Source organism: Chiloscyllium plagiosum, chromosome 3, assembly GCF_004010195.1.
Source record: "Chiloscyllium plagiosum isolate BGI_BamShark_2017 chromosome 3, ASM401019v2, whole genome shotgun sequence".
In the NCBI taxonomy this organism is placed as follows: domain Eukaryota; kingdom Metazoa; phylum Chordata; class Chondrichthyes; order Orectolobiformes; family Hemiscylliidae; genus Chiloscyllium; species Chiloscyllium plagiosum.
Window position 1 is genome coordinate 10,538,969 of NC_057712.1, and position 14,136 is coordinate 10,553,104.

General features: G+C 39.4%; 1 protein-coding gene across 6 annotated transcripts in view; it reads left to right on the top strand.

The window, feature by feature from the left end:
* Positions 1–14,136, top strand: part of LOC122540791 (major facilitator superfamily domain-containing protein 2B-like) — an 80,412-nt gene that overhangs the window by 58,630 nt on the left and 7,646 nt on the right. For 5 of the 6 annotated variants that reach the window (XM_043677008.1, XM_043677033.1, XM_043677015.1 and 2 more), the window contains 6 exons: positions 3,595–3,788; positions 6,253–6,343; positions 8,346–8,467; positions 10,893–10,976; positions 12,682–12,765; positions 13,674–13,786. In XM_043677008.1, the coding sequence (XP_043532943.1) occupies positions 3,595–3,788; positions 6,253–6,343; positions 8,346–8,467; positions 10,893–10,976; positions 12,682–12,765; positions 13,674–13,786 (688 nt within the window). The remainder of the gene's footprint in view (positions 1–3,594; positions 3,789–6,252; positions 6,344–8,345; positions 8,468–10,892; positions 10,977–12,681; positions 12,766–13,673; positions 13,787–14,136) is intronic. The other variant, XM_043677025.1, reaches the window with a different exon arrangement.

Consider the following 14,136-nt stretch of genomic DNA (forward strand, 5'->3'; position numbering starts at 1 on the left):
CATGCACATGCACACACTCATACCTGCCCTTCCACCACACATACAAACACACTGTCACACATACAAACACACTCTCACACATGCAAACACACACACACACACTCTAACACATACAGACACACACACACATTACAAACCCTGCTGCACCTTCTCACTTGCTTTGGGCACCTCCTAATGTCCCTTTATCCACATGAGCACTAACTGCTGTGCTACCCATGTCATTTAATATGATCTGTCCCTTTGTCTCGTTCCAGGAGAAAATGGCTCACTGTAGAGCCGAAAGAGGGCTGAAAGGGTGGGCTGTACCTGACCTTTAGCCCCTTGCCCCCCTCATTTTGACTGTGCTAATGAGGACTAGGACTCATCCAGTGGAGATGCAGAAATGTACATATTTGGGGCAACCGAGTAAGAAGCATTGTCTTCTGTTATGCTACTTTTCCATCATCCCCCAGTATGAATGTGCTCTAAACATGACGAAATCTCAACCCTTTGTTCGTGCCACATTCTCTGTCTTTTATCTCCTGCAGACACAAGCAGCAAGACCATGGTCTCTGCAGCTAAGAGTGTATCACTGTGAGACATCCCCTTTCTCCAGCTCTGAGCAAGAAGCCACAGCTCATTCACGGCACCCCACTCCCCCACTAGCTCACATACTGACAACCTTGGAGGTGGGTTTGGAGGTTAGAATAGGTGGGTTAGATAGATTAGAATTGATCGCACCTCCTGCTGAGTACACCACTGCCACATCTGCAAAGTTGGCCAGGGAAGAAATTCCCTACGTCGCCGGCACTCAGAGGATTGTCAGAAACTGGGTACCTGCTCTGCCCCAGGCAGGAGAGGTGCCTGCGATGTTGGCAATTCCAAGCTTCATTGAGAAGAACAAGCAAACACGGGAAGCAGCAATCAGATTTGTCGGGATAACCGGATAACCTGACCCAACGACTGAAGAACTGCAGGCATTACCATTGGGAAGTTGCTGCCTCAGGAACAGGAGGGTCTAGTTGCCTCTGTGAACAAGTTGATGCTGTCATCGAGAACACATTCAGAATCTGCTGGAGGGTTTGAGTTAGAAGGAGAGGCTGAGTAGGTTAAGACTTTTTTCACTGGAGCTTAGGATGTTGAGGGTTGACCATATAGAGGTTTATAAAATCATGAAGGGCGTGGATAACTTGAAAACCAAGGTCTTTTCCCTGGGGTGGGTGACTTCAAAACTAGGGGCCATATTTTTCAGGGCAAGAGGAGAAAGATTTAAACGCATCTTGGGGTGGGGAGGGTGGGGGGGGGGTGGCAGCCTTTTCACGCACTTGGTGGTTTGTATGTGGAATAAACTGCCAAAGGAGGTGGTCAGTGCAAGTATTGTTAGAACATTTAAAACACATTTGGACAGGTACATGAATAGGAAAGGTTTAGAGAGATATGAGAGAAAGTGAGGACTGCAGATGCTGGAGATCAGAGTCATAAAGTCTGGCACTGGCAAAGCACAGTAGGACTGGCAGCGTCCAAGGAGCAGGAAAGTCAACATTTCAGGCATAATCCCTTCATTCCTGATGGAGGGCTTATGCCCGAAATATTGATTCTCCTGTTCCTCGGATGCTGCCTGACCTGCTGTTCCCTTCCGGCGCTAAACGTTTTGACTTAAAGGGTTATGAGCCAAATACAGGGACATGGGACTAATTTAGTATGGGAAACTTGATCGGTGTGGATGAGTTGGACTGTCCTCATGCTGTCTGACTCTATGACCTGCCCAACATCAATGGCAAGGTGACAGCAGGAAACAAAGAACCTTGATCTCAGTCCAGGTCCCATTGCTCACAAAGGGACAGGCTATTGTACAGCAATAGGCAATAGGCCCACCCACCAGAGGCAAGGCAGAGAGACGATGAGTATCCATGTAGGGACAAAGTGAGTGAGTGCTACAAGAGAAAGTGAGGATGCTGACAGTGCAGCTTGGACCAATCATGAGACAGATATTTGTCCCTGTGCATAGAGTATGACAATGATGGAAGTCTCTTCACTTCACAGTGCAGTATTAAAGTAGGAAACTGCATTGTGAGTGGAGTGGATTAGGGATAGGCCACGATGAAGCAGTGAGGCTGGTACATAATAGAGGCAAAAGTGGTACTGCAGATGCTGGAGATCAGACTCAAGATGATTCCTGATGAAGGGCTTTTGCCCGAAACATCGATTTTCCTGCTCCTCGGATGCTGCCTCACCTGCTGTGCTTTTCCAGCACCACTTTAATCTTGATACTTAATGGACACCAGCATCTGTGGAAGGGGGCACAGATGTGTGGGCAGGTGGTCACTGTCCATGGAGTTATATGTCAGTGACTGCTGTCTAAGATGGAGGCACAGAGGAGCGAGCAATGAGCCAGAATCACCACATACCCTCTCGGATTTTCATATCGAGGATTCTCGCTGCTTGGTTCCTCTCCAGCATGGAGGACAATAGCATATCAATGAGGCAAGATGAGGTACAAATCAGCCTCTCACTGCTCAACTGACCCACCGGTGGCCACATCGTTCAGGGACTGGGAAAACTCTGGGAATAGTCTAGATATTCTGATGGCCACACAGTCACTGGAGCAGCACAGTCTGGAGTCATATGTCAGGATCACAAGAATCCTTGATACAGCAGACTCCGTGGGAAATGGCCAGAAGTTGAAACTTGCAATGGAAAATTCCAATGCATCTGGGACACCCTTGAAGTTGTAACTTTGGGAATGCCGACTTGGTAAAGCTTGATATTTATCCAGGCAAGTTAGTAAATGAAATACCCACTCTAACTCCTTGTTAACAATTAAATTGCACCTCTCCCGAATCACTACTATTCCCCAACTATATCCCCCGAATCATTGACACTGCCGAGACCCCTGATAATCATACTCCGAACAAATTCCACCTTCCTTTGCTAGCCGGAGTTCTCCAACCCAATATCTCCCCACCTACATTAAGGACTCATTCACGTATGTGGCACCCTGGAATTCTACCCATCCCAACCCAACTCACCCACCTGACACCCTGACTGCCTGGCACACGACCGACGTCACCCACTTGCCATGCTATTTACCTGGAATCCCATTTACCTTTCACATTACTCTCTCATCCACTTGCCATCCTGAACTCTTAACTATCTGCCACCTTAACCTCACCCTTACCTTAATAACCCTGTCAAAGTGACAGGATGTGTGGCTGGTTATAAATGTCACAGAATACAACACATTGACTTCACTGAAGGGGGCATGTCTCCAATTCCCTCCGCTGGTGGATTAATTGTCTCCTAGATGGAACACCTCTTTCCAGGAATCTCCATCACCAAGGACATCTCAAGGTTTGTGCAAAAGCATGAACCAAATCAGGATTGGAAATATGGTTTCCAACCCCGATTGGAATCTCGGGGGCAATATGTTAGTTTGTTTCTGTAATAAATATTGTGTGAACTCTGTGAAAAAAAAATCTCTGTTGGAGAAAAGGTTGCTTGACAGTAAACTTATTCTATCAAGGTGTTGGCTTGTCTAGGCGTGAACTGCCAATGCTACGTTTCATTGTGATGATTAAATGGGACTTTACTTCTATTTTAATCTTTCCTCAACAGGTATGACAATGCAAGCCATCGGAACAGTGGTTGGAGTTGCAGTTCAGGGACAGATTGTAGCAGAGAATCATATCTCCCATCATTGCTTTGAACGTAACATGTCATCATATTTCATTGTTAACTCCACAGGTATAAGCAAATTGTTCAATGGCAACACTAGTAATCAGCATACACTGGAGTCTATCCTTGAAATGGTAAGCAGTTCATACTAGAATTCCAGATCATTTACAGTGAATTGATATGAGATGGTGAAAGTGGAATTTGTGCCTCTAGTGATGGATTGCTGAATAATGACATTGCTTTGAGAGTATGGTGTCAGGTGTACGATTGATGTATCCCAACCAGCAGAGTTTGTTTTTAGTTACCAGTGATTCGGTGATGGGCATGTTTTGCCCACTCTCATAATTTAAAAATTACCCTGCCTACATTATCCCATCATTCTTTGTTTCTTCTGCAAACTTGGACAGATGGCTGGCTCATCAGTGTGTTCACCAGGTCACTCCTAAATGTCATATTAGGAGCTACTAGTGTCAGTCATGTAGCAAGCTACTAGTGTCAGTCATGTAGCAAGCTACTAGTGTCAGTCATGTAGCAAGCTCTTCTCTGCATCACAGCATCATGGGTTCATATCCCACTCTTGCACTTGACAAAAAGATGATTAAAGTTAGCACTGCAATGTAGAACTAAGCAAGTATTACATGAAACTTAAACTTTGTAGAACAACACAGGAGTCATCTCCCAAATCCTGGCATTGTTTATCCCTGGATCGACATTGAAGAAATGGGTTCTCTGGTTATTGATAAATCCTTTGTTAAATTCTTTCCTAGAAATCTAAGTGCAGTACATCCATCAGTTCACCTTTATCTGTTGTTCGTTAGTTCCTCAAAATACTCTAACGAATTAATCCAATATGACTTCTCTTTCACTAAACCATGTTGACTCTGCCTGATTGAAGACAGTTTTCTAATTTCCTTGCTATAACCTGCTATGATGATTCTAGCACTTACCTATCATAGATTTAGGCTAACTGGCCTGTAGTTTCCTATTATCAGTCTCTGTCCTTTCTCAAATAGAAGTCATGTTCTTTATTTTCCAATCAGATGGGACTTTCCAGAATTTAGGTAAGTTTGAAGAATTAAAATCAATGCACCTACTTTCTCATAGCTACTGCTTTTAGTACCCCAAAATTATATTCACCAGGACTAAGGAACTTGGCAGATTTTAGTTCTTTGTAAGGTTGCTTTGGTGAATGTGATTGTTTTAAATTCCTCAGTCAGAATCTCAAAGTAGTTATGATGTAGAAGGAGACCATTTGATCCATTGTGTCTGCACTAGCTCTCCAAATGAACACTCTATTTTACCTTTTGATTCATGATTAGTTCTGTGCTGTTATTTGTATCCTCTGCAGTGAATGTTGTCATAAAATCTTTGCTTAATTCATCTGCCATCATTCTATTTTCCTTTAATACTTTCCCAGACACTCTCAAGAGGACTAATACTCATCTTACTTACTCTTTTCTTGGTTAAATACCTTTACAAACTCTTATTTTTTGTTTTAATATTTCCAGCAAGCTTTCTGTCATAACTCAACTTTCCCTTTCTTACTAAACATTTAATTATTGACTGTTCTTCATATTCCAACCAAATTTCAAATCGGCTATTTATCTTTGGGGAACTATGTGTTTATTTTTAATTTGCTATCATCTCAGCTGATGATATTACAAATCAGATGACAGAGTCAACCCTAGCTTAATAGATCGTAAGTTTATTTTTCTCTTTCTGTTTATGGTGGGTATCCATTACTGGACATATACAAAAGAGGCTGCTAATGTTCTTTACATGACATCATTTCTTGAAAATGCTGTCTTTAGCTTACTATTAAAAAATGATTTCTTGACCTCTCAAAAAAGGTCAGATCTTCACATAACTGAAGACTAAAAGCCATGCCTTCCTCCATCTCATAACCTCAGTTTACCAAAAATAATGTATTATGAACCTTCATTCCACTTGTCCACAGAAAAGAAATTAAAGCATTTTAGTTCGTCACAGAACTGAAAAAACCCTTTATTATTTCTCTGACTTGTAACCTAAGTTTTCAAGAAATATATTATGAACCTTCATCACAAATTTCTTTATTTAACTATAGTTGGTGTGTCCTTCCCTTAGAATCTCTTATTTTCTCTGTCTCACTGGAATGTTTATTTTCTGAGAGTTCTTACATATGTCCCTAAAGACCTGTCACTGTATCTCTGCTGACCTATCACTTAAACTAGTTTACCTGTTCACTTGAACAACTCCTCATACCATCATAATTGCTGCCTACTTATGTTTTAACCACTTGTGTCCCTTAACCCCTTTAGTAATTTAGACATTTAATCCCTGGAGGATTTAAAGTCAAAGCATAGTGTGTCAATTCATTCAGCTTTGTTTGAAACAACAGAGTCATTCCGAATTTTAGTGGTAGTCGATGGGAATTATAATCATGAGAAATACATAATAGCTATTTGATCTGATATTACCCATTTTAAATTACCACCTGAAATAAAATTATCTTTGATGTATATCAGATGCATGTTAGAAAATGTAAATAGCTTTTGAATTCCTTGTTTCTGATATCTTGATGGAATGGTTTTAATATTACCATCTCTCCTTTTACAGAGGGAGTTATACATAATTGCGAGTGGTGCTGTAGGCAGTATTTATCTCTTTTGTATGATTATTCTGTTGGTTGGTGTAAGAGAGAGAGATGGTGAGTAGCTTACCGCACATATGGAGTACATTCCCATAGCAAAAAGTTTTTTGAAGCACACTAATAATTTAGTTTCAAATGAGGATGCTTTGTAAATATGCATTATTGCCTCAAGATGGAGCTTTTTCAGCAACTGGGGTTCCTGAAGTAGCATGCTTTGAGATATCTGCTGCAGCTCATTATTTTGATCATGGGACAAAACATAATCAATGGTTACATACATTCTCCTATGCAGTCCTAGAAATTTACAGAATAGCCTCCCATGACAAGTTAATTATGGCAACTTGAAATATCTAAATTCAGAGCTTTAATAATGCACGTCCTTTGCTAAGCTATAAATAGGATGTTCTTGAAGCAATTTCTTCCCATTTATTTTAATAACTGATTAGATAACGGAGAAAAGCAGTGACATTTCAATGAGTACAAATTGATAATCCTAGAATTGTACAACATTGTGCTGACGATGGACTGACATCTCAAATGCAAATTTACTCTTTCTGTTTACAAATATTTTCATTTAATTCTCTGTTTTATTTCACATTCTCAGCAGTTTTGAGGCAGTACACAAGCAGGACAATGGATGAATATTGGACATATGCAAATAGAAATTCAATAGAATAGTGTAGATATTCCTATAAGGTGAAACAGATCCATATCCAAATTCAAAGTTCATAGGAAATTTAAATGCCTTTACGCTTCAGCTGTTGCACTCTGGCCCTGTCTCGAAAGGATATGTATTCATGTTCCAGTCTAGAGAACTTGCTCTAGGCTAATGTGTTGGTACAGAACTGAGAGAATGCTGCATTATTACCACACAGTCCTTCAAGGAAGGTGTTAATCTGAGGCCTGTTAATTTCCTTGACACAGTGTGACATAAGGGACCCTCTGGTATTCTCATCAATATCAGTAACGCGAGTAAAAGGTAAATAAATCAGTCAAAATGAAAATTACATAGTACTTTGAGGTGCTATGTAAATGCAAGTTCTTCCTTTAAAAGGCATCCAAAAAATCTACTAGGGTAAAGAGCACCATAAAAACTATAGATCATGTATGTGGCTCATTAATGGAATTTGAGGAGTTAAACCTGACACTGGAAATTGAAATATTTTTTCCATTGCTGCAAGTGACTTCGGGCCAAAACGCCAACAGATTAATTGTTTGGAAAAGAGGGAGGAAGTTGAATCTATGATGTCCTCCAGACACTTGCAATTGGTTAAGCTCCAGGGAGGATTTATTCAAGGTGGAGTTGGGTAGATTTTTTATTGACATGGAAACCAAAAGTGATTGGGGCGAGTGGTTTTAAGATCACAACCAGATGAACTGTGAACTTACTGAATGGTTTGAAGCCATGTGGCCTCTTCCTGCTGTTGAGCATTCGATCTGGTTCTGAAATCTCAGCTTTTGCTCAGAAACAGTAGTAAAGGAAGAATTCTTGAGTGGTGCAAAGAAAACAAGGTTAAATTGGAATGGGAAATAAATTCCTACAAAGGAGAAGGATAAACATTAAAGGGGTAACCTGAACTTAACTTGTCGGATGAGAAACTGACAGGATTGTACGAGTCAGCGTGATAAATTTCATCGCAGGAGGAAATGAGTGAACAATTGTATTCTGTCAGTTTCTTGCTGTGTCAGATAAATTAAAATTAGCCCCAAGGACTTGCATTTATATCACATTTCTTGATATTTCTGAACAATGTTTCGAAATGCATTTTGTTCCTGAACTATTTTGAAGATTTAAATTAATGATTGATAAAAACACAAGGACATTGAAAGAGGACAAAAGACGCATATTTATTTATTTTAATAATGTCAGTTTCATGTAGCCTTTATCCTTAAACATTATTCTGAATGCCATACCATCCAATCCAATTTGAAGTCTGCTCAATCAACATAATGTAATCTTTTAATGGGTATTTTGTTTCACTTACTAGTTAATCTGTTAAACAATCTGTTCAATGAAATGCAAATGGTAAATAGTTTGATGTTCCATTTTCTTGGTTAGACCCCTATACTAAGAAGTCAGAAAAACCAATTCCTTTTCTGAAAGGAACCAAACTTGTGTTGAGATACAGCCCTTACTTGAAGCTGACGGCATCTTTCCTCTTCATATCCATGGCTATTAAGGTAATCCTCCCAAGCATTTAAAGATGTTTCAAATGGGAAACATACTGTTCTGACACATTAAAAGTGTAAGGAGTCTCTGGATTTTACAGTCTGCAATGGATAGTGTGGGAATGTAAAAATAACTGTAGCATTTCACAAATTAATTCTCAGGGTGTGAGTGTTGAGGACTCATTTATTAGTCCCCATTTATTAGTCATTGCTAATTGTCCCTTCAAAGGAATCTACAGAACTTAGTGACTTGCTAGGATTGTTCAAAGGGAGTTTAAAAGTTAATTGCATTGTTGTGTATCTGCACTGACCCAGACTGAACTAGGATGGCAGATTTCTTACTGATGGGTTTCTTTGTCTCATGTATTCATTATGGATATGTGACAATGCTGACTGTTTAACAGGGTTATGTTGTCCTTGGTATTTTCAAAAGGTGCTGAAATGGCTAACAGACAACAGTGAGAGGAGGCCTTAAGGTTTTTTGTTAAAAAAAAACAGTTGCACAATGAGAGTGGAGTGGCCAGTTCTCCCAGTTCAGGTTTTCTGTAGTTTGGTTTAGTTTTACCAATCGAAATGTGTGGCGCTGAAAAAGCACAGCAGATCAGGCAGCACCCGAGGGACAGGAGAGTCGACGTTTTGGGCACAAACCCTTCATCGGTTTTAGCAGGCAGTCAGCCACCTAGAAAAGCAGTGAAAAGAGGTTCCATGCTCCAGCAGAGGTCTTGCCTGAACTTTGTCCCTGAAACCTCTCCTGCCTGTAAGAACCTGTGTTTGAATTTACCTTTTGCCAAGAGGTGTGTTTATGGGATGTTGCGGGAATTGGAACAGCTTTGTTAAGTTGCGATTTTAAGTCAGTTGAGTTTTCAAATTAAGTTATTCTAAATTCTGTTTCCTTTTGTTCATGTTTCAACCATAGTATGTAAATAAACTCTGTTTTGCGTAAAGCAGAGTGGTTTCACCAGCTGCATCACTCTGGGAATATCCATGTTACATCTGCCTTTTAAAAAATAAAATTAGTGTCTGGGCTACTTTCTTAAAATATTTTGAGGGGGTCTGGCCTGGTCCATACCAGATACTTTTTTTTAATCAGATTTTTGAATTAATTGAATTTAAAATTCACAACTGCAGGATTTGAACTTAAGCATCACCAGTCAAAAGAGCAGGCCTCTGGATTACTGCTCCCATAATATAATCACTATGTTACTGCACTGGAGTGAAAGTATTATAAAGCAGATCTCTGAAATTGCTGAAGATTTGAAAGAAAAATAGAGAACCTTAGCAGGTCTGGAAGTCTCTATGGAGAGAAAGCAGAGTTAAAGTCAAGTCCAGTAACCCTTCTTCAAAACTGATAGTATGAAAATTGAGAAGTCTTACTATATTTGTGCAGAGTTTTGGTGAGAGCACATCTAAAATACTGTGTGCTTGCAGCCTTGGTCTCCACATTTATGAAAGGGTATACTTGCATTTATAGCAAATGCTCATGAGGCTGGTCCCTGGAATGAGGGTGTTGTCCTCTGATGCGAGACAATGTTTTCTGGAGGTTAGAAGAATGAGAGGTGACCTTCTTGAGACATGCAAGATTTGTGAAGAAGCTTGATAGGGTAGATACTGAGAGACTGTTTCCATTGGTTGGGGAATTTAAAACATGAGGCACAGACTCAGCATAAATGGCTGATCATTTAGGACTGAGATCGCAAGAAATTAGTTCACTCAAGGAGTTGGAAATCTGTACAATTCTCCATGCCAAAGGGTAGTAGAATTTCAATCATTAGATACATTTCAGGCTGAGATGGATTTTGTTTTACCTCTCAGGGAATCTAATAAAATGAACAATAAGCAGGAATACGGAATTGAAGTCCCAGCTCAGCCATAATTGGCTTGATGGACCATATCCTGCTCCTATTTCTTGTGTTCTTAAGCAGTTAAGTGTGAAAATCAGGAAGTTGCTATCAGTCAACCTACTCCTTCAGAAGCTTCACTATATTGGTACCTCACAGAGAGAAATTACAATCACTTATTCGTTAGATACACACTGGACCTGTTGGAAAATGTTACGGGGTTTGTCCTTTCAAATGTAAGTGGTCCTGCAAGACTCCTTATCCATTCCTCAGTTTGACTGGTGAAGGAAATACATTGTTGCTTTCCCAGATCACGTAGGCTCCAAAGTCCCTGTGGAGATTGTACCCAAATGGATTTCTAATTATTGTAAATGGTGGTGCAAAAGTGCAGTGTTTTGTGCAATAGTGTCAGGACACTGAATGGTGATTGCCATCAGTTCACTTTTAACTCCAACATCTGTGTAGATTTTTTAATTACGCTCATTTTAATATTTTTAGTTTTGATGATTTTTTGTATAGCTATTAACTAATGAACAAGATGAATCTCTGTATGAACAGATCCAGTGTTTATTATAATAGATTTATTTTCTCACACCCAGGTTTTAGAAGGGAACTTTGCTCTGTTTTGCACTTATGCTGCTAATCTTCAATACCATTATCAAAACATCGTACTTGTAATTCTGGTATGTTTATTTTTAACATTTTGTTTTCCTTTCCATGTGAACACGTACACTTAGCGCTGTCACATGTTTGAAGATGAAGGTATTTATTGAAGTAGCAATGCAATAAAAAAAATTCAATCCCAAAACATTTTAGTCAGAATCTAGGTTTTGTCTGTATTTGGAATTAATCATTAATAGAAAGCTGACTCAGGACATGATGAAGCGTGATCATGGAATTTGGCAGAACTACAGTCTCAGACATGAAAATTTTGAAATTGATAGTAGTATAGCAAACGTCTTTGAAACTGGTGGTATTGTAGTGAGAATTGTGAAGTTTATACCATACTGAGTATTTTCATAGAGTCATAGAGTCACACAGCATGGAAATAGACCCTTTGGTCTCCACCTCAACTAGTCCACGCCAACCAAGTTCCCAAACTAAACTAGTCACACCTGCCTGCATTTGGCCCATGTCCAGCTAAACCATTCCTTTTCATGTACTTATCCAAATGTTTTTTAAATGTTGTGGTTGTACTTGCATACACTAGTTCCTCTAGCAGTTCATTCCACACACTAACCACACTCTGTGTAAAAAAAGTTGCCCCTCATGTCCTTTTTAAATTGTTCTCTTCTCACTTTAAAAATATGCCCCCTGGTTTTGAACTCCCACACCTTATGGAAAAGACCTTTGCTATTTAATTTATCTATGCTCCTTATGACTTTATAAATCTCTACAAGGTCACTCCTCAACCTCCTATGCCCCAGTGAAATAAGTCACAGCTGACACAGCCTATGTTTATAATTCAAACTTTCCATACCTGGCAACATCCTAGTAAATCTTTCCTGAATCCTCTCCAGTTTCATATACCAGGGGGACCAGAACTGCACACAGTACTCCAGAAGAAGTCTCACCAATTTCCTGTACAACCTCAACATAACATCCCAGGCTTGACCTATGAAGGCGTATGCTAATTGCTTTGTCAATGGCCTGTCTACCTGTGACGTAATTTCAAAGAACCCCTAGGTCTCTCTGTTATTCAACTTTGCCCAGGGCACTACTATTAATTGTATAAGTTATTCCATTGTTTGTTTTACCAAAATGCAATACCTCACATTTATCCAAATTAAACTCCATCTGCCACTTGTCAACCCATTGACTCAATTGATCAAGATCTCTTTGTAATCTTAGATAGCCTTTTTCACTGTCCACCCACTACCAATGTTGGTGTCATCTGCAAATTTACTAACCATACCTCCTATATTGTCAGCCAAATCATTTATATAAATGACAAACAAAAGTAGACTCAATACTGATCCCTGTGGAACACCATTGGTCACAGAACTCCTGTCTGAGAAAAACCATTTACCACCACCCTCTGTCTCCCAGCATAAAGCCAAGTTTATATCCAATTGGCAAGCTCACCCTGAATCCTCTGTGATCTAATTTTACTAGTTGGTCTACCAATTTGTAGACAAAGGAACTTAAAGGTTATAAATGACAATTACAGTGAGATAATTCATTTAGTGAATACACAGTATTCTGAATATTTATGATGTTGAAAGTTTTTGGTTAAATATAAAATTGAAAACACAATTAGTAGTTTCTGCAAACAATATTTTTCTGAATTGTAGATTTTATTGTGGAGTGCTTTATTCATGTATCTCAAATAACAGACTGTCGTTAGATCTGGATTGATCAAGTCAATCATTTTGTTTCCCATTACAGGTAACTGCTGTGATGATTGTTCCCTTTTGGCAGTTTTTTCTGCAAAGGTTTGGAAAGAAAATTGCTGTTTACTTGGGTACTATTGTACGTATCGATTTTTTTTCCATATCAACTTTGTACTTCGGGATATTGATTTCCTTTATTGAAGTGTACTAATTCCTCATTGAAGGAATACTATCCATAAAAATACAGCATCCCCATTACCTATGGGGGGAGCAGCATTTGTATAGATTTCAACTCAGTTTCATTCTGTGCTGTTGGCAGTTCTCAGGCTAGGTTATGGCTCAGTTCCTCGCCTAACTGGTGAGCATCAACAGGTAACAATATAGTATATACGAATGGGAATGGGAAACTGTGTCCCAATGACGTGACCCCCTGTGCATCCAATAGATGGCAGAGAGGAACAGCAGACAAGTGCCCAGGTGATCAACCTGGATGAGATCAAATATTTCAGGTGTTAACCAAGGATTGAAATTGCGACTTTCATGGTCGTTCTGTAATTTGGTGGTTTTGTTCACTTAATCCATTAAGGGCTAAAATACCATTGGGCACGGAGGATACTGGTCTTGGGCCCAGTAGTGGATATGACACTGGATCTGCTTGATGTCTGTTCCATGTACAATTGGGTGCAAAATTCAATTGAGGAAGGCATTGAGGCTGCCAACGTTGAATCAGTGTACATGAAAACTTAGACTTTAGCATTCACAGAGAGAAGTGACCACTGTCGTATGGATATACAAACTTTCTGTGCTGTGTAAGCTGCTGCTCATGATGAAGCGTGCAGCAAATATCCTCCTTCAGTTGAGGAAACTACAGGGCCTGCTGTTCTCTATTTTGCCCGGAATGCATTAAAGGTATGAAAAAGTTCTTGAGCACTAAAAGACACAGAGAAGCAACACTATTAACTTACTGTGTATTAAAAACTAGAAGTTGGATCCTAAAACAAATTACAGATTTCTGTTTTATTTTGTTGTACTTTTCTCTGTTTATAGTGGTTAATTCCATTTTTATTCTTGATGGCTTCGCTTCCAAACAATCTAATTGTGGCCTATGTGGCAGGAGCTTCCTCTGGTCTGAGTTTTGCTTCATTTTTTCTGTTACCATGGTAAGTGACATTGACTTATTTCCTTGCTTTGAATTTATACATCCAATAGTTGATAATGTACCATTACCATTCACACCCTCAAATCCAAGACATATTACAACTGAGACAGGAGGAGTGCACTTTCTCTCTCTCTGATCTCATTACTCTACAGGTGACAACATAAATTTTATTGTTTAACTTAGTTCCTGATATTGCCAATTATATGCTTTCATTGTATTGAAGTTAGAACAAAAATAGCTATCAATCAAATCTCTTAAAAAAAACAAGGAAAATTATAAAATCACAGAGTTTACAGCACGGAAACAGACTCTTCGGTCCAACTCCTTCGTGCCGACCAGATATCCTTAATT